The sequence below is a fragment of the Acartia tonsa genome, chromosome 13 (assembly GCF_053477335.1).
Source record: "Acartia tonsa isolate MP-2025a chromosome 13, ASM5347733v1, whole genome shotgun sequence".
NCBI classification, from domain to species: domain Eukaryota; kingdom Metazoa; phylum Arthropoda; class Copepoda; order Calanoida; family Acartiidae; genus Acartia; species Acartia tonsa.
This window is the reverse complement of record NC_137272.1, coordinates 9,540,519-9,562,911: the sequence shown is the minus strand read 5'-3', so window position 1 is coordinate 9,562,911 and position 22,393 is coordinate 9,540,519. Positions and strand designations below refer to the sequence as shown.

The 22,393-nt window shown below is 30.0% G+C and overlaps 1 protein-coding gene across 1 annotated transcript in view; it reads right to left on the bottom strand.

The window, feature by feature from the left end:
* LOC145335086 (very long-chain-fatty-acid--CoA ligase bubblegum-like) overlaps window positions 1-22,393 on the bottom strand; it is a 122,684-nt gene that overhangs the window by 32,877 nt on the left and 67,414 nt on the right. The window contains exon 11 of the mRNA XM_080180797.1: window positions 2,484-2,581. Within this exon, the coding sequence (XP_080036923.1) occupies window positions 2,484-2,581 (98 nt within the window). The remainder of the gene's footprint in view (window positions 1-2,483; window positions 2,582-22,393) is intronic.

Sequence of the window (22,393 nt, the reverse complement as noted above, 5' to 3'; positions counted from 1 at the left end):
TAGCCCTAAGGCTGGAGCACGCCCTTGATGACGTTCGAGCGCTATTGCTGGCCGGCATAGTCGGACTAGTGAATTTGAACATTGCTGTTATAGTTCAATAATAATGATAAAGTTCCGCAATTGTGCTTCAATGTGCTTGTTACACCCCCAGAAGTCAGTCCGCCTCCGTCTTTGGTTGTACCCCACCGCCGTGCAATGCCTCCAAATGTGTTCACTATTACTATATGAGGTCAAATCAACCCCTCTAACTATATACAGTATATTATAATATTTGTAAATGACAAACTGTCAAAAATTTGTCAATTTTTGACATATCTGAATATCAATTTATTGTTTTTTGGGTAAGAGCAAAGATTTTATACATTTTAGTATTTGTCCGCCAGTCACGTGAGGCTCTTTCGTTAATTTAGGCGTGTGTTAGAATTGTTTTATATTATTTCAAACAAGACATAATTCATGTAACAATTATGTGCATTTAGGAAACAACTGCTGCTCCTATCTGTTTTAGGTTTTATTGGGTAACGGGTAAGCACGCAGGGTTAGGGTTCCCCTGAGATTCAAGAATAAGAAAAAAGAATTCTATCATCGACAGGAATTTTGTGGGGAAAAGATCTAATGTTTTATATTACTGTATAATACTCTATTGTTCTTTCATTTTTGCTGTGATACTTATTGGCATATTATTAGTCCTTGCTTTAATTTCAAATACACACATACAACCTACTACTTGTTCAGTTCGATTAGATATTCAACAAAAAGAATAAGGAAGAAAGGAAGGGGTCATTAGACCTGGTACCCATAGTTATAGTACATGGTTTTCTATCTGATAGTTAAAATTTGTTTGTTAGGAATTATTTTGTTTATCATCATTGAGGAAGTACACCATTTTATCCTCCTTCGTCTTATCCCTTATGAGCCATGCATAAAAATACTAAAGCGTCAGACAAAAGAATTATTACCCTAGATAGCCAATTAGATATGATATTCCGTCTTACTGAAAAGAGGATTTCTAGATTTTTTTAGTTACTCGTGGAGACATTCCCATAATACGAAAGATGTCAAAATCAAAAAGCTTTATCCTTTGAAATCAAACTGTTTATAGCTCACTTACCAAAAAGATGAAATTTAAAGTAATTATGTGATCCGATTGTACATACACTGTGTTTCTATTGGTCTAATAAATAGATTGATAAAGGACGTCAAATGGGGGGTGAGTGGTAAAGGGGTGATTACCCTCCCTCAAAATAAATATGGGGGTGGCGTAGACACCCCCAAAATTTTGGAGTTTGAATTTTACCAACCCAAAAAAAAAAAATAAAGCTTGAATATCCGTGCCTATATGATATAAAGATTACCCCCCAAAATTTTTTATTTTAAATTTTTACTTCCCCCCTCCCCAAAGAAAAAGCTTGGACGCCCTTGAGATTGATCTTCTAGTCTTTCTATATTTATTGTTAAGACCAAAATTGTAAATTCAGCAGACGCTTGATAAATTAGCCAAACATACAAAAACTATACTTGCCTTACAAAGGGACATTTCATCAGAAAAATAACTATTTGGCCAACATACAAAGCAAACTTTGGAAACTGTTTTTTAATTTTGAGATTGGTTGGTTTAAACTAAGATTCTAAACGTGTCATCAGATGATATTAATCTGTTATTTTGTTAATCAACATTAGGGATGTCAATCTAAATAAATTTGTCGTTCATTAACTATGGACTAAATATAAACAAAAAAATAGCCGAAAACCATCCTGGGAACTATTTGAAGCTTACATAAAATGAAAGAAATAATCGGTGTAGCGGTTAGCGAGATCTTATCAAACAAACATAAAAATATTACTACTTTTATATAATAGGATAGGAACAGCAAAAAGATTTAAATTTAAAAATCCCTCTCCTAGATATTTGAATAAAATATGGAGATAACAGTGTAAGAAATCTCACTTATTTCATATTAGGATTTATTTACAAATATGCTTAGATAAATACAAAGATAGAGAGTAGTGTAGGTAGATAGATAAATAGACAGGTAGATATGTAGTAATTTACAGAGAAAGAAATATAGATGGTTTGGTAGATAGAATTGAAGAAATGTGTAATGATATAAAGAAGGAAAGATGGATAGATAGATTATTATCTATAAGGGTAGGAAAATATATAGATAAATAGATAAGAGGTTAGATTATAAAGAGAATATGTTCAGTTATCAAAAATCACGATAAATATATAACGAAATCCTTTCACGTGACTGAAAACCCGTAAATGACTAAGTAAAATATATATTGGATACTGCGAATTATAGGGAATCATTATTGAAATATCCACTCATTTTTCTTAAATAGCAACCAAGAAATAACATATCCCTAATAGCATTACAGACTTACGGACAGTTGTACAGATAAAGGGATCTATACAGTAGCTTCGCTACTAAAATGTGAATTATATCATAGCTTTGATAATAACAAGGTTGTACACTTACTTAGGAGCAGAGTTGGATCCTGTAGAATAGGCAATAGTACAGCAATGATTCACAGAGATTCTGTGCAGTCTCTCGTCCAACCGGGTGTCAGGTAAACCCTAAACAAACAAAAAAATAAAAAATCACATCTTATCTATAATATGAAACAGGGATCTTAAATGATAAGACAATGCACGATAAATTAACATCCCAAATGAGGGTAAACAAAATTAACATTCTGTAGATTAAAAATATTGGCTATAAAACAGGAATCTTAAGGGATAAGACAATTCACAATAAATTGATTAACATCCCAAATGATGGTAACCCAGGGACAAGGGAAGGCTATTCTGGCAAACAATGCTTTAGAGCTGATTTCATGGATTTCCAGTTAAAACTAGATGATGAGATTATGCAACTTTTGGTAAAATTTGATAAGAAACTCAATTATTATTCCATTAGTTTTTGCTCACTTTACTACAAGCCATGCAAAAATGATAGTCAGAGATTAGTTCCATGTTCAGTTTTGAGATGAACCAGCTAAATAATGCTTTTTACATATTTTATATATTTTATCTAAATCATAGACTACTCGTAAATTATATATTTAATAGTAAATAAAATTTATTGAAAATCCCAAAGAGTGGATAGCTGTAATATTAAAAAAAAATATTTAAGATTGTTTAGATATTTCTCTCATCTAAAAATTTTACATAAAAAAAGTTTTTACGACACCTATCAATAAAATTCTGAACTACATAACTATTCTTTTCCAAATCTTAAATTTTATAATATATGTTGTGGTTTAATTTGGTTTTTCTTGAGAACTTCTTGCCTCTAATTGTGAAACAAGTTGGAGGGAAGTGGCGAAATGGGTAATGTAAATTAGAAGCTTCCCTGAAATCATGATTTATCATGTACTGCAATACTAAAAATAACTAATCTTCTCCGAATATTAACATTTACAAACTTTTTACAGAATTTAAAATATGGGTAATTTCCCCCATAGTGCCTTGTAGAGCACAGAATCCTCCCTTTCCCGACCAATAATTTAAAACAAATTGTAAACGAACAAAGGGGAGGGAGTCCTTTTGATATAGCATTAAGGAAACCAAAAGATATAATTCAAATAAGGAGGGGGATCAGTGCTTGATAGGCAACTTTGTGGTAAGGCACCAATATATGTTTTTTTTATGCTTATTTTAAATTTTGTTGATCGTCAAATAGAATTTAGTTTTTTATGTTTCAAGGTCATTTATTTTTTAAAAGCAAATCTTTTCTATAATCAGGGTCAGTCCGTAAGTCCGCCCGTAGGTCCATCCATTACAGTTATCTTTTTTCGTTAATCTAAAAAGGTTAGGATTGTCCTTTCGATTTCAAACTTTACATGCTAATTCCTATAGCAGTTAGGTACAAATTGGAAAGCGCAGCAACCCTATAGTCATTATTAGAAAGTCCGTACGTCCATTTAAGACAAGCTGATTTTTTACTTTTTTTTACAACAAATTTTTATATGGTCAAATTATCCTAGTCATTTTTGAATACTGATTCCTATTACAACAAGGTATAGTGTTATAAGCAATGCTTCTCTATAACTAGTCTTAAAAACGTTAGTATGTCCTTGAACAGTAACATGTATTTAATCAGTTTTGCAACAAATTTACTTACAATTTTGTATAGACATATATTCAGTTTATTCAGTTCTGTCACTCTATAAGTGTTAATGTTCGATTTTCCTTCCAATTCAGAGCTTTACTTTTATGGATGTTGTCATTCTTGTTTTAATAAGTAATGTGCAAAGGATTTTATTTTTGAGCTTTAAAGTAAGATGTTCTTAGTTATTGAATCAACTTGAAACTTTTACTTTAACTTGCTCTAAAGGGTTAATTAGGAAGTGTTTGAAAATGAGCTGAAGTAAAAATTTGTCAAAATATTTTGTTTTTTGTCTTTAAACAGTTACAAATTTTATAGGTAAGAAAAATATTCAAAGATTTTAATTTTAGGAGGTATTTAATAGTTATTTATCATATTTTCGTAATATTGTGAATGCTAGAAAGGATATTAAAATTATTTCAACAATTTTGGTCATGTGATCAAAATTTGAATTTTCCTTCTACTATTGCCCCCTCTGGGAGCGAAGTAGGTGGAAATTTAAATTTTTGTCACTTGACCTTAATATTGGTGAAATAATTTTGAATGACCTTTCTTGTATAAGCAATATTAATAAAATATGATACTTGGTTTTGTCTCATTCTCTATCTTTTTCTTAAATTCAAAAAAGTCTATCAAAAAATTTACATCATCTAAGGGTGAACAATAAATATCTCTGTCTATTTTTCTCTATATTTCTTCCCCCTCCCTCACTTTTCTGTCTATTTCCTTCTCTCTCTCCTCCTCTTTTGTACGTTCATTTATACAATAGAGATAACCTAGAGACAGCACAAGGGAATTTTGTTTACATTATGTATCAGCTATAAATTGTTGAATATCTTAGGTTAAAGCTTTCCTTGGGTGAAAAATTTGAAGAAAATATTTCTTCCATCATATAATGTGAAGCGTATGACACAACATATAATAAGTTAGTTATAAATAATTTAATTTCTTATAATAAAGTTATCTTTCTAAAAATTATATTATTGCAAAATTTAGTTGCAAATAATGTTGCCTATAGGGCTGTATTTCATATACAACAAAAAGTGAACAAAGGTTTCTTTTTAAGAAAAATATGGGGTCAGATTGACCATCTATGTCTAATGTTTATACCCACATCAAATATTAAATTATAACAATGTACAGTAGAGTGGATCAATTTTGGACATAGAATTTGTAATCAACATCTACAGTTTAAACGTCATATAAGAAACCTAAATATAAAAAATTGATTTTGTCCTTGAGGGGAAATGGGGGGAAGGTGTTTCCATGCATTAAAATTTTAGAAGTTTATTCTGGAGGTGCAACTTTTTTTCTTTCAAAGTATTGCTTTATGCATCTTTTTGAATTTGTCTTGTTGATTAATATAAGAATATCAAATTGGTTTTAAAAAATATTCATCCAAGCATGAAAAATCTTAAATTAAATGTAAAATCTCTTGGTTTTTTAAATTTATTTATGGATTTTTCTTGCTAGGATCAATAGTTTTAAAAACAGATTTTTTATTCTTATTCTACTTTTCAAGACAAAATTGGGAAGGTGCATAAAGCTATACTTTGAAAGAAAAATAATTGCCCCCCCCCCCCCAAAAAAAAAAAAAAAATTCTCCCCACAAGCGTCTTTCTAAAAGTTTACATGCATCAGCGAGCCTCCCCATTATTCAAAATAATTTCATTTAATTTTTGGTCTCTTATATGATGTTCAGACAGAAAGTGTATGTAGCACATTTAAAATTAGAAAATCATTGAAAATCAAGTCACTCTAATGTACAGCATTTATTTCTTCAATTCCACAGTACAAAATTATTCCTGTATTTAAATTTAACATATCATATAGGAAAAAATATTCTTGTATTTAAAATTAAAAATCATGTTGGAATTTTTTTTACAATTTTTTAATTTTTTAATAATGTACAGCAAATTATTTCCTTTTTATCTCATGTTTTGAAATTTATAAGATAGTTAGAATAAATTACAGAAATAATGAAAGATTTAAAGAAGAGAGCGTCAGGGGGGGGGGTCGAGGGGGGCCTCCCCCCTTCAGGAGAGGGGGGGTTGAGGGGGGTCTCCCCCCTCAGAAAAAGCTTGGGCTTAAATCTTCAACAAATAAAGAAAACAAAATTATTTTAAAAATTTCTTTTTTATGTTAAATATTATTATTTTTGTGACACTTGATTTTGAATGACAAAAAATGTTGAAATAAATATTACCCACTGTATGAAATGTTAAATTAGAAATCAATAATGATGTTGGAAAATTTATTCTCATTTTATACTCTGAAAAAAGGAATTGACAAAAAATAATAATTTTTATTCCAAACTTTTAAAACAGCATGCCTATTTCTTATTGGTTGACACTTGAATTAAAATAAAATAATGAATATTATTTCAAGACCAGAAATAAATTTGAAATAAATAATTTTCTTTTCCCTATATTTTTTATTCCAAAATGCCAAGAATTAATTTTGAAATAAAATAATTTTCTTTCCAATATTTTTATTCCTTTTTCTTATTGGACGTCATTTTGTGTCCAATGAGAGACTAGTGTTTAAATATTTTAAAGCTTATTACAGCATTTATTTTGAATATGATAATAGCAACATTCTCACATTAAATGTGATAAAAATGTTTTTAACTGTGTTATTTTTTTTAAAATCGGTCTGCTAATAACATTAATAATCAGGGTTCGGCAGCCGCGCCTCAGCCTCACTTTAAAACCTGCTTGTGAGCAGAAAAATAAATTTCAGGAAGAAGGATTGTCTGCTAAAGAGCAGTTTTATACATTCAGCTGAATATTATATTGATAAAATGGCGATATCACTAAGGCTTACACACGGCTTACGCGCGGCTGCAGATCCCTGTTTATAATCTACACAATTTGATGAGGTTTAGTGAATTTAGATTAGCGAATTGATACCCTTACATAATCTACTACAAGCCCTTTTTAATAATAGTTGAATCATCGATAATATTACACACTAATAAAGGTTTCGTGATTAGGTTGCATGATTTTAATAGACTTGTTAGTCAGACAGACCTTAACTTGTCCCTGATGGTAAACAAAATTAACATTTAAGTATATTAAAAGTATTGGCTATAAAGTTTTGAAATCATTATTTTGGAAGCAATCAAGCAAAATTCAATAAAAGTTCCCAAAGTTTTTGAGCCAACAGAGAAGAAAACTTTGGGTAAAAGAGTAATTTACAGTCCAATATTCTTTCCCTCCCTTTATTTTAATAGCAGTATTATTATCTGTGTATAGATCTAAAATTGGTCTTTTTATTCTTTATAACAAGCCATAAGGCATGGCTTAAAAAGGACACTCCATATGATATTTATATTCTTTATAACAAGCCATAAAGCACGGATTAAAAAGGACACTCCATATGATATTTATATTCTTTATAACAAGCCATAAGGTATGGATTAAAAAGGACACTCCCTATGAAATTTATATTCTTTATAACAAGCCATAAGGCATGGATTAAAAAGGACACTCCTTATGATATTTTTATTTTTTATAACAATCCATAAGGAATGGATTAAAAAGGACACTACATATGATATTTATATTCTTTATAACAAGCCATAAGGCATGGCTTAAAAATGACACTACATAGGATATTTTTATTCTTTATAACAAGCCATAAGCCATGGATTAAAAAGGACACTACATATGATATTTTTATTTTTTATAACAATCCATAAGGAATGGAAAGGACACTACGCATGATATTTATATTCTTTATAACAAGCCATAGGGCATGAATTAAAAAGGACACTACATAGGATATTTATATTCTTTATACCATGCCATAAGGCATGGATTAAAAAGGACACTACATATGATAATTATATTCTTTATAACAGGCCATGATATATGTATTTAAAAGGACACTACATATGATATTTTTATTCTTAAAAGGCATAATTAAATTGAACATTTCTTTTTAAAAACTTCTATTTCAAGTTTTACTTCATAAAAAATTACAGAAACGAAGCTACCTTTCAAGTGCATTACTTTAAGACATTTTAAAATAGGCGTAATATTTCAATACAAAGTTTTTAGATGTGAAGCTACTCTTTATATCCTCTTGTTTGCTATCTTTATGGGTCTATAAGGAATAAGACAATGGAATAAACATTGACATACATTCCTAATAATATTACAGAATATTACCCATTCTATAAATTGAAATCAATGGTTGAAAAGTTAAGAGACTTCTGGTTTGGAACAAAAAATACAAACAGATTTAAGGTAACTTACTTGATGATTAAACTTTGGGTACCATACTAATTTTCCTCCCTTTTTAGTTTTCCCTTCTCTCTCAAAAACTTTTTTAATGTTGTCATTCTAGTTTTAAAAATAGTTTGTTATACTTAAAAGACAATGAAAATCAAGTTTAGATACAAAGCTATCTCTAATATCATTTAATGCTGGCAGGGATCTTAAGGGATAAGACAATGGAAAATAAATAAAGATACCCAATGATAATAAACAAAATTAATCCATTTATAGATTGTTTGTTTTAGAACCAATCAAAATTTAAAAGAAATACCCAAATTTTTGTGCCAACTAATGAGAGAGCAAATAGTTTTGGGTACCCGACTCTATGTTTGTTTGAGGGATGAATCAATGGGGGTGGAGACTTATTTTTTTTCTATTGTCCTATCCCTTTTTTTAATGTGATACATTCTATACATATTTTGTGTTTGTCAGATAGACAAATAGACAAATCTAATGATAGTTAGATGGATGTTTTAATAGTTATTTCTCGCATCGTATTATAAACGGCTTTCCGCGGATATAGAATGTACAATTATGAGATTAAAACTAGTTTTTTTAGCCCCGAGGTGCCGAAGGCACGGGCAAAAAAAACTAGTTTTAATCTTATGATTGTACATTCCTATATTCGTAGAAAACTGGGTATAATACGATGCTAGACATAGTTTTTTCGTATTGATGAGAACCGGTTCCTATCCATCGGATTCGATTGAATACGAGAAAATATCTTATTGTCAGATAGATACTTAAGAAAATATATATAGATGGATAACTTGTTTCAATATAATCTTTTTTGTTACATTAACAGATATGCATAATTAAATAAATAAAAGATAAATTTATTGAAAAGTTAAAAAGTTAATAACAAAATATGCTTTAAGCAGAATAGTTAATTAGGTAAGTAGAAGTTTAAGGCCTTCATGCTGAGAGATTTAACAAATAAATAAGATAATTTAATCAATTAAAGGATAGAAAAAAATGATCAAGTTGGATATAAAAGATATATTAAACATGAATCTAGAGTGAGACTCAATCAAAGAAAGACAGAGATAGACAAGAACAAAATAGGACCATAACTAGCACAGCAATAACAAGCTATAATTATTATTAAACAAGAGAAGCAAAGTATTATAAAGTAATCACAAAATTTTTTGATGTACTATGTGGTTCTAAATGATGGATCAGAACATAAAATATGGCGCAGATACTACCCCTAAAAATATACAATAATAATTTTATGAAAGTAACAAGATGTATGTCTGTGCGTGAGAAGTGATGTTTCTTACTAACTATTTAACCAATATGGTTCTTCTTTACAGTGAAAACGTTTAAAACTATTGTAATAAAGGTTTCCTCTACACAAACAAGAGGTTTGCCCTTAGAAAAACCAATTTATTAATGGTCGAACTCCCTCTCTTTCTTCAAGTGCCTAAAGAAATAGACAGACATATCTGATATCAAGAGTAGCTGCTCTATTAAAAATGTATCTCATCTCTTTAGACTCTCAATCATAACTTGAGAGATGAGTTTTTGCCATAGCAGTCATGAGAATCGGTTTTTTAAAATTTCCTCAGTTCAAATCTCCTTTTTTTATAAACAGGTGAAATTTTGACATTTTTGTACCTACTATAATTGAGGATTTAAAAAAATTAATTAACCATATTAAGATTTGGTTTGTGATAATAAAAGAATTTTCCAGATTTTTATTAACGACGACATCTATTTATAGAGGCGAAATGCCGCGTAAAAAATGCTGTAATGGCGCAATTTGTTTAAAAACTGGGCCACAGTTGACATGGATGACCATATATAGAAGCATAAATCTGACAGTATCATCATTCAAACAATTTAGCAAGGTGTGTCGCCCGCATTTACACTTGTTTAGCTTAAACTGCGGATTTTCTTTTAGTTAAATCTAATTTATGGCATTAGTCACGAAGCTTCTCCATACAGATATATGGCTGTTACATCCTTGTTAATGGGCCAAATCTAGCAAATCCAAATGAAATAGTTGACATAAAAATTTTCATTTAATACTTATAGGGGCTTTGCTTTTTTGGGGGGGATGTCCCATCCCCCAAGAAAATAGCCTGAAACCATCACAGGACCAGAAGAATATTCCCTAAAGAGTAGAATCCAATCAGTTCTGTGTTTACCGAGATCTGAAGGGACGGACGGATGGACAGACATCAGGCTACTTTGTATTATAGATAATCTAAGGAAGGGAAAAGAAGAAGAGGGTATCAACACACTCTAGGATAGACATTTTTTTCTCTCCCCAGAGGCGCTCACCAATTGCAAAATAACTGTGCATGCCACTGCATACAAGTTAAAGTGGTAGGAGTTTTGAGGACATTTATTTTGTGTCTATTGTCAAACTTTTTTTGATTATTGTCTGTTATAAAAAGGCGGTTGACAATCCCCTGCAAAAGTGATGTCCTTAAAAAGCTCACATGTAAAGTTCTTTGCCAACCAACCATATCAAAATATAAAAAGCTTTATCATAACACCCATCTTATTTTGGTTATGAATTAAGGTAGACAAGATATTTACTTTATACAATATCTAGATAGAGAAAAAGAGAGAGAGGGGGGTGGGGAACATAGGACTTGAAATAATTCCTAAGTCCTAAATCAATAGTGAATATTTATAAAATTATTAAATGATAGTAAAATGAAAAATTATAAGTTTTTTGTATTGTTTAATGGCCCTATGAACAAAACAGGGTTTACTTACAGGTTTCATAATTGTAATAATGTACATAAATGATTAATTGACAAAAATTGTAGCCCTGTAAGGCTTGAGCCCCTGCATGGGTTGAGCATAAAGAAACCCCCTGATTTTTAACTTATTAAAATCATCATATCTGTGGTCTTTGCAGATATTTTGCATTTAAAATATTTTAGTGTCATTGCTATACTACTTTACACATTATACTCCTTATTTTATTTGTCAATGAATGATATTACGCAAGTTACTAACATATCAACCTTCATTTAAAAACTTGATTTTTTATAATAATCTTTTACGGGTGCTATCATGTTAGATTTGTGATGTGTCACTGAGTAGTCAGGGATATAAGGGATAAGACAATGAACGATATATTGATGTACATCTAAAATTATAAATTATATTTCTTACGAGTTCCACTTTCTGAGCCAACGAATAAGAGAGCATGTTCATATAATTCAAAGTCCCGTTCTTTCCTGAGAATAATAGAGTTAAAGAATTTTAGAATTAAATTAAAAAAAAAATAATCTTCAGAAGGGTTAATTTTAGTAGTACATAGATTTATCGTCCATTGTACTATAACTTAAGATTTCTGCAAATTACAGTAGAGCTTTGCTCTTAATCAAATTACAAAAGGTTTTTATATTAAACAATTTAACCCATAATTTAAAAAAATGCCTTTTAATTGTAGGTCTAACAACGATGACAACATTTATAAAAGCGAAGCTCTAAAGCGGTAACAAAAATAACATTAACACTTGTAGAGTGTCAGAGTTACGGATGAGTATAAGCATAATTGTATTCAAATTATAAAAGCGAAGCTCTAAAGCGGTAACAAAAATAACATTAACACTTGTAGAGTGTCAAAGTTATGAATGAGTATAAGCATAATTGTATTAAAATGTGTTACAAAACTGCTTAAAAATACAGGATACTTACATTTTAGGGATTTTATTATAGAGATACTTCACTTTAGCATTGTTCTTTGTCAAAAAGGAATCACTTTTAATTTAAACCAGTTAGTAAAAGTTTCTAACCGTGCGAATGAGAGAAAGTCCTTAAAAAATAATTTTATAATTTCCAGCCCCAAATTCTATCCTTCCCCTATAAGATTAATTCAAGTTGTTTATATTCGATTAATAAAATTTTTAAATATGCAAAATTTTCAATCTAAATTAAGCAATTCAAATTTCGAAATTATTGGACCGACAAACGAACATAGCCAAATTATAGAGTTCTTTTGCTGTAATTGTACGGTCTGAAATCTATTAAAATATTTTTGAGGCTAATAAGAACAAGTATAATGATGTTATAGAGTGGCAGGGTTTGTCTTGGTATTATTATATATTAAGGTAAATCGAACAGGACAGACTCATATTATTCATATCTATTCAAGACAAAAGGAATGCAGTTTGATCCCATTCTAAAAATATTAAGTTGTGTATGGATATGTCTGTGTGTTAGTCCTCTAATATCTTGTAAACGGCTGTACAGACGTACAGTTACTAGTGATTAGTCATAGAGTAGCTGCACTACTCAAAGAGGCCTCATTATTTCATCAAGATACTTAACTGTGGCGATGTACATTCACTTCCGCACATGTTTAACATTAGTAATTCATCACAACCGCATATTATTACAACAGCACAAAATGTATTTCTCCTTTGCTTCACCCCTAATTTTAGAAGTTGTAAAGTTATGCTATTTTGTATTTTTGCGGAACTAAGACAATAAGTGAATGTGACATTATGCGAAAGTGTGTGCACACCACGTGTGTGTGTGTGTGGACCCGGCCCATATATCTAACCCAGTTTTTATCAATGCATCCAAATTAAAGACCGCCAAGATCGATTTGCAAGTTTTATACCATATGTGGCTTTTTCTTTTTTTTACAACTTGAGCTTTAAGGGGAGTTCATAAAATGGCCTAAAACCACCTCAGGTCATTTAAAAAGCTTCCATCAAAACTACAACTAATTTAGCCTACCTTTTCCGAGAATTTTTAGCATCAGAGCACAAAAATGGTATTTCTTTATGTATTACTAGCGGCTAGGCCCCTAGAAGCCTCTAGGGATATCTAAGGTGAGAGGGGTAAAATTTACCCCCCACCTCATTTTAATTTGGGTTTCAAAAATAAAAAAAAATAAAAATGGGAGGAGGGATCTTTTATTGGTAGGTTGGAGATACCCTCACAAAAAATACTTAAAAACCTTCCTGAAAATACAAGAAACTTCATTGTAAAGGAGAACCTTATCAATTCAACGGTTAGCAAGATCCTTCGCCACAGACAAGAAAAGCTTAATACTTTATATAATAGGATATGATAGAATAAACCTCAGTTTAGTGTATTTCTACTCAAATTTTTTAATTACTTATTTTGGCTGATTCAAAATTAAAATTGTACAAAATAATCCAATAATTTTGTTATACAGAAGAAATTGTTTGTCACCATTGAGAATGTACATCAAATTATCATCGATTGGCTTTATTCATCAGGATTTCTGATTTTATCATAATACTTTGACCCAATTTCAGAGTATATAGCTGTACAAAATTAAAAAATAAATGTATAAGACTAAATAATCTGGCCCAAATCTTAATCGATGCTAATCAAAATGAAATTTTCGTCAATCTGCACTACATTAACTAATGCTTTTTTCTTTTAATTTAATAGTAACCTTAATTTTAGTTTCTTTGTTTAAAATTATTATTTTTGTAGCGAAACTACTTTATTATTATCAAGATCCATCTTTTTACATTTATAGTGGAATATAATGTGATTTTTAGATTAAAATTAATAGTTGTCAGAGCGAGGGGACAATAAGCTGTTTATTACACAAGTCACCAAATTTCTATAATAATGTTTTCTTATTCATTGGCTTATTAACTTTGGGGACTTTTACTAAATTTTTATTGGTTGGTTTATTAAGTTGAATGTTCAAACGTTTTAAACAGTAATTATAACCTAGAGAAGTGGTAATTTTGTGTGTTATCATTAGGGATAGATATCAATTTGTCGGCCATTGTCTTATCCCTTTAGATCCCTTCTAGTCGTATTTAGTAAGAGTCCAAAGAATTTGAGCTAACTAATGAGATAATCTGTTTAAAAACTCTTGGTTAACAGTCTAATTTACAGTCCCTTTCGTCCCTGATAATATCATACCTAAAAATTGGGACGTTGATTTATTTATCGTCCATTGTCCAATCCCTATATCCCTAGAATTCAGGGAGGAAGGGGACGTTGGACTGTAAATTACACTGGTACCCAAAGTTTTATATTTTAGCACAAAAACTTTGGGTACTATTACTGAATTTTGATTGGTTGGTTCAAAACTAGTGGTATTTAAACTTTCCAACAAATAATTTCAATTATCAGATGGGGTATTTTTGTTTATCGTCGTTAAAGATGAATATAAATTTAAAATTCATTGTCATATCCCTGTATATCTAAAATTTAATATATTGATATTTGACCCTCAAATTTCAATTGATCTCTTTACCGCGAAAATTTAACCTACCAAGGATAAAAACTTACACTGAAGGAAAAGAGGTAAAAGATAGAAATCTAATTAAATTAAAATAGAGCCAATAGTTTTATAAACATAACATAACATTTATTCAACTTTAGCATGGTTAAATATATATAATAAAAAAATTTAAATTAATAATTGTAACACAAAAGTAAGGCATTACAAAGTCAACTAGGACCGTACAAATGCAACTTATTAATATTTCATATTTTGGCTAAAGTTAAAAACTATTGAGATTTTTCAAAATCTTGATTTGTCCAAATCTAGAGAAGTGGTAATTTTGTTATAGTAGATTTAAATCAATTTATCGTTCATTGTCTTATCCCCAAATAATTTGCATAAATAGGTTATTTAGAGGAAGATGTAACTTATAGAGATGGTATGCATCTGAAAACTCGCCAACTTCATGCCTTTTAATCCATATATGTACGTAGATTTACTTTTTTCTCTCTAGGGGATGAAGGATAGTAAAATAAGTAAAAAATTTATATAATTTAGTAGCAGTTCTGTGTATGCTCGGTAAAATCCTTAAAACAACATTACCATTTACCCTTTACTGTGTGTATCAACCTATCGTCAATTTTCCAATCCTTTCAGATTTTAAACTTAAAGCCAAATTAGCTAAATTAAAAAAATATATCTTTACCTATCTTTAGCCCCATGAAACGTTCAAACATTGGCAAATGTTTAGTAAGGGTCAGGTTGACCAGATTTTTAAGGGATTTGAAATGTCGAATAGGTGTTCAAGCTTCTATAGACGACAAACGAGCGATGTTACATCAATTATAAAAGACTTTACAAAACAAAAGGCGTCGTTTTGAAGCTAAGAAACATAGTTCATAAAAGTTCTTGTAGCCGAAAGACTTTGAAAGCCTGTGTTGAATTAGGGAAAAGTTAAATTTTTTTAAATATTTGTAGTCAACGTAAAGACATTGTTATAACACTAACAAACTTTAAATAAAACTGTATTCAATTTTGTAGAAAAACAGATTTATAAGTGCTCTAGAGAAAAATTGGATTGTAACCAACGAACAGGCGTTGTTTCAAAATAATAAAAAGCGTCTAAAAAACTGTGTTCCATTTTGCAAATGCAGAAATAAAGATTGGCATGGTAAATTTGGCTGAAAGGAATCGCTGACCCCAAACATTAGCAAATCATGCCACACAATTTTTTGCAGAGTTTTTGCAAATTTGCGGATTTTTTCTAACATTACACAGATTTATTTCAGCTTTTCAATGTTAATCTGCGATAAAATAAATAATTAACTGTAGATTATATGTATTGCTAAAAATGTACTAATTTGGAAATTATTCCTAAAAAGAATGTTCATTTTTATGTTTTATAGTTATAAAATCTCCTTTTTGGTAGTTTTATAAACATTTTGTAGATGCTAAAAACACCTTTAACATTAAAGAGTATAACAACTCTTTAAATTATCTATTTTATGTGTTTTATTCCATTTTAAAAATCTAAAATAGCCAGTAAAGATATTTTGATTAAGGAGGGAGGACACGGCACTAGAATAAAATTTTCCATTCCCTTTTTGTTCTGTTAAATAGCTTTAATTCGTCAAAAAAAACCTCAGTAAAAGATTCCTAAATACTTTCATTATAAGCATTGACAACTAGACGTTTTAATATATCTTTCTGTTTCCCAAAGGAGCTTACCCTTCCCCCCCCCCCTCTCCACTTAAATGATATATTTTCTTTTTTTTTTGGGGGGGGGGAGGGGGGCGGTTAATTTTCATGTTCATTTCATTTAATTTGGTAAACCCCTCTGCAGATTAGCTTTAAAACTTTCTAGGAATAATGAACAATCTATTAAGTCATTTACGAGATTATACTGGACATACACACTAAGAGTCAACTTACTTTTTATTAATATAAGATTATCTATTTGAATGGTGGAATACTTGAAGGCAAAATGCGTTTTCTTTAACATACAATACCCATTTGATGATTAGTCTATTCAAATCTTTCCCTAGTAGTTTTTAAATCTGACAAGTAGTGACAAAACCTTGTCTAATCTGAGTTTTGACAGGTTTTCCTCAGGTTTTAATCTGCCCGCCCCTCATCAATCAACTCTGACATTTGATTACATTTCGTCAGATTATAATCTGACGAAACCTGTGTTTTTGCGCAAAAAGGTACTAAAACTCAGATTACTCAGGATTTGCCGCCAAATTTTTAATCTGTCAGGGGGGATTTCAGATTATAATCTGACGAATCTGACTCAATGTGAACAAAGTTCAGGTGATTAAGATCGTAATCTGTGATTAAATTTACCCTCAAAATTTGCCCAGTTAATCCCTTATCTGACATTTGATGACAAACAGTCATACTCTAACCTGACATTTGATGACAAACAGTCATACTCTAATCTGACAATTGATGACAAACAGTCATACTCTAATCTGACATTTGATGACAAACAGTCATACTCTAATCTGACATTTGATGACAAACAGTCATACTGTAATCTGACATTTGATGACAAACAGTCATACTGTAATCTGACATTTGATGACAAACAGTCATACTGTAATCTGACATTTGATGACAAACAGTCATACTCTAATCTGACAATTGATGACAAACAGTCATACTCTAATCTGACATTTGAAGACAAACAGTCATACTTTAATCTGACATTTGATGACAAACAGTCATACTCTAATCTGACATTTGATGACAATCATTCATACTCTAATCTGACATTTGATGACAAACAGTCATACTCTAATCTGACATTTGATAACAAATGGTCATACTCCTAACTGACTTTTAGTGACAAACAGTCATACTCTAATCTGACATTTGATGACAAACAGTCATACTCTAATCTGACATTTGATAACAAATGGTCATACTCCTAACTGACTTTTAGTGACAAACAGTCATACTTTAATCTGACATTTGATGACAAACAGTCATACTCTAATCTGACATTTGATGACAAACAGTCATACTCTAATCTGACAATTGATGACAAACAGTCATACACTAATCTGACATTTGAAGACAAAGAGTCATACTTTAATCTGACATTTGATGACAAACAGTCATACTATAATCTGATATTTGATTACAAACAGTCATACTATAATCTGACAATTGATGACAAACAGTCATACTCTAATCTGACATTTGATGACAAACAGTCATACTCTAATCTGACAATTGATGACAAACAGTCATACTCTAATCTGACAATTGATGACAAACAGTCATACTCTAATCTGACATTTAATGACAAACAGTCATACTCTAATCTGACAATTGATGACAAACAGTCATACTCTAATCTGACATTTGAAGACAAACAGTCATACTTTAATCTGACATTTGATGACCAACAGTCATACTCTAACCTGACTTTTGATGACAAACAGTCATACTCCATACTGTCTTTTAGTGACAGTCATACTCTAAACTGCCTTTTAGTGACAAACAGTCATACTCTAATCTGAATTCATGTGAAAAATAGTCATACTCTAATCTGACTCTTAATGACAAATAGTCATACTCTTTATTTAAACAAATAATAATTCTGATATTTTGATTTTAATAGCAATAAATTTTACAAAATTAAAAAATATTTAATTAAAAAATATAAAACTATAAAATTAAATGATGGTACTCTTCAAAAGATTCTGGTTGTTCTAGTTGTGCAAATGGGTCAACAGAAGTAACTATCATAAACGATTTTGTACTTATGTAACAATCTTTTAATTAAGTTATTCTATTGAAAATTGTCTCTTTCTTGGTTTCTCATTTCTTTGTTTGTGTGGTAACCACATCAAAAACTGTTCATCAACAATTTAAAAATAAGTTATGATGTAGTTTTAAGATTTTCAAAACCAACTCAACACCAGACTAAAAAAAATAACAACCTGACATTGAAGTGATTCTAAAATTTTGTGTTAAATTAATTTTTGACAATAGGTATACTAATTAGAAATGATTACAAATCAACATATAATATCTAAAGGGATAGTTGCATAAAGTGCATTAAAAAAGTTTGATGGCAAGCATAAGTTACAAAAATACCATCTAACATATATAATTTTCAAGTCTTGATATTTTTAAAACTACCTGGTAGAAAATTGAAATTATTACAAATGTATGTCCTCTAGATAAACTATTGAACATGAAAAATATGCAGTTCACTAAATTCAAGTTTAAATGCAATTCTTGCAACTACCCCTTTGATGCAAAAAATAAGGAAAAATTTAATACTATTAATTAGATATCTATGAATATTTGATTTCAACATTCAATTATTCAAATTACACAATTTATTAAACTAAATAATAATAATATATCAGAAAAAAAAAACTAAAAAACACAGAATATGCAACAATATTTTTTGTTTTTGTTAATGTAGCTAAGATCAAGATTTATATTGTGATATATTTTGAAGTAGTTTCTATATTTTTTTAATATCCTCCCCCCCCATAAAGTTTTATTGTCTCTTATTTTGAATGTTAGATTTACAAAATTTCTTTTTAAATTACACAAATATGCAACCTTTACTGTACCTTTTTTACTCCTAGCTGTCACCAATTTTTTTGCACGAAACACAAAGTAACATTGATTATAATCCTACTAAAACCTTTTTTTAAATGACTCAGTACTTATAATCTAAAGTGTTCTTCTAACTTTTACACAATTTTTAATGAAAATTTTTAAAACTTTCAGTCTGTATGTTTGGCATGTAACATCCAATCAATATTTTTAAATAATATTCAAAGATTTTAAGCCAACAAATTAGAGATTATAGAACCAGTATAATTTCCAGTCCAATGTCCACTCCCTCTGTGGTTTATGCAAATAACTTGATTTTTATATAACACAAAAATTTAACCACAAAAACGATTATCTAGAAAAAAAACTAACCGGAAAGGATATCTAAAAAAGATACAACACAAAATATTTTCTCCAACTATTTAAATTTAATATAGTTTTTTTAATATATTTTTTTTCCTTTTAAAACTTAAACTTTACTATCTATCTATTGAAAGTAACAATTCATATATTTGTTTCTCCTTATATAAAAGTAACAGGATGTCTATATGAGAGTGTCAGTTTGTCTGTTAATACAATGGGATCTCTCTAACTGCTGAACCAGTATGGTTCTAATTAACAATGTAGGTCCTGAAAAGATGTTTTTTACCTTTTCTTTATAAAACTAAAATTTAATATTAAGGGGAGTTGATTCGTCCCCCCCCCCCCATTAGAGGCTTTTAGGGGTGTACCCGCTAATTAGAAACAAAATACAGGGAGGGAAAAACCATGGGCATTTTAATACACTATTTCCCAAAGTTTTATAATAACCTTTCCTTGTTCTTTGTCTCGCCAGCTCTAGGGATATTTATTGTATTTTTATTGATTATTTCATAAAGTTGAGTGTTCAAACGTTTTAACCAATTATTTCAATCCACAGATGGGTTAATTTTGTGTATTATCATTGGAGATATACAACAACTTTTATATCGGCCCTTGCCTTATCCCTTTTGATCCCTGAACAAAATAGCAATATCTAATGATACTCAGGGATCCAAAGGGATAAGACAATGGCAGATAAATGGATGTACATATCAATGGCACACAAAATTAAACCTTCTGAAGATTAAAATTAGTGGTTGAAACATTTGAACACTAAATTTAATAAATCAACCAATCATAATTTGGTAAAAGTTGTTAAACCAACGAATGAGAAAACATTATCATAAAACTTTGGGTACCAGTGTTATAAACAGCCCAATGTCAAAGTAAGGAATAAGAAAGTACCCAAAGTTTAATCACCACATCGTCCAGAGAGAGAGGGAACAATGAGCTATTTATTACACAAGTTTTTTAATAACGTTTGCTCATTCACTGATCTAACAACTTTGGGGACTTTTACTAAAAAAATTGTGTAAACAAAAAAGTGGAAAATCTACCCGCCTTAACATACATCTCCAATGATGATGCACAAAATTACCCCTTCTGTAAATTATAATTAGTAGTTAAAACGATTGAAGACTCAAAATGAGTAAAAAAGTCCCTAAAGTTGTTGTGCAAATGAATGAAAAAACGTTAAAGATTTAACAGGAATTCAAGAGATAAACCAATGGACAAAACATTTACTCATATCCCAAATGATGATAAACAAGATAATCCTACTATAGAATAAAATTATTGGTTGAAAAATTTGCACTCTTCTAATGTAGAAAAAAATCATTCAAAATTTAATAAGAAAAACCTGTACGTGTTTTCAACCGAAGATAACTTTGGGTGTCAGCGTAATTTAAAGCCTAATGTCCCCTCCCTCCCTGGTCAAAGAGAGAGGGAGGAGACATTGAAATGTATATTACAATAATACCAAAGTTTTAATTCATTCGCTCAACACTTTAGGTACTTTTATCAAATTTGATTAGTCAATCAATATACCAGCAGTGTCCAAACGTTTTAACCAATAATTATAGAATTTAGAAGGGGTATTTTGATGTATCATCCATTGTTTTATCCGTTTTATCACTGAAAATGTTATACGTCTCTGAAAAGCAGGTGGATTCTAAGCTGTGAAGGATTAATTTTAGTATTAATTTTAGACAGTTGACCAAGGATATTGGTCATCTTTTAGCTAAGCTACTTCAAGTAAGAGCATCATCTAAAAATCAGTATTAAAATGAATATCAATATCTCTCAATTTTATAAATGCACCTCAGCCCCCCTCCCCCCCTTATATTCAACTTTCCAAAATTTCACCTAAACATATCAAAGGACACTTGAACTAATTGATAAAAAATAAAATGTATTAAATGGATGTGTAGACTTTCTGATAACATTTATAGAAAAATTATGAAAAGTTTGAAATGGATAGAACATTCTAACATGCATAAATTAATAAAATATAACCATTATGTACGGACAAACAGACCCTAACTATATAAAAAGCTTCTCTTTTGACGAGAAAACATACAAAAGCGAAGCTCCAAAGTAGTAAAACCAGGGAAAAGGGATTGGATTCTGACAAACAATTCTAAGTGAAAATTTCCCCACAATCTCCTTCCCCTTTTTCTGCTGTTCTTACCCATTTCCCTTCAGTTACATCAAGAAACAAGTTTTAATTGGCCAACTCTATGCCAAAAAAATATTTATCAAAAAAATTTTATATTTGTTGATTATCAATATGATAATTCTAGCTAGCCAGACCGACCCCAATTATACAAAGTCGCTTGAAAAAAAATTATCAGGGATTTAAAGTTATAAGACAATGGCTGATAAATTGATGTACTTCCCAATTATGATACACAAAATCACCGTTTCTGTAGGTTAAAATTATTAGTTGAAACGTTTGAACTTTCAACTTAATGAAACAACAAATCAAAATTAACTAAAGAGCCCAAAGTTGAAAAGCCAACGAATAAGAAAACATTTTTCTAATAATTTGAGGACTAGTGTAGTAAACAGCCAATTACCCCTCTTTCTCTGAAAAAAAAATAGTATAGTAGTTGGGGAGGGAGGGTACATTGGGCTGTTTCTTACTTTAGTCCCTAAAGTCTTATGATAATGTTTTCTTATTCATTGCAAACTTTGGGGACTTTTTATTGAATTTTTATTGGTTGGTTCAGAAAGTTGAGTGTTCAAACGTTTCAACCAATAATTGTAATCTACAGAAGGGGTAATTTTGTGTACCATCATTGGGGATGTGCATCAAATAATCGGTCATTGTCTTATCCCTTTCGATCCTT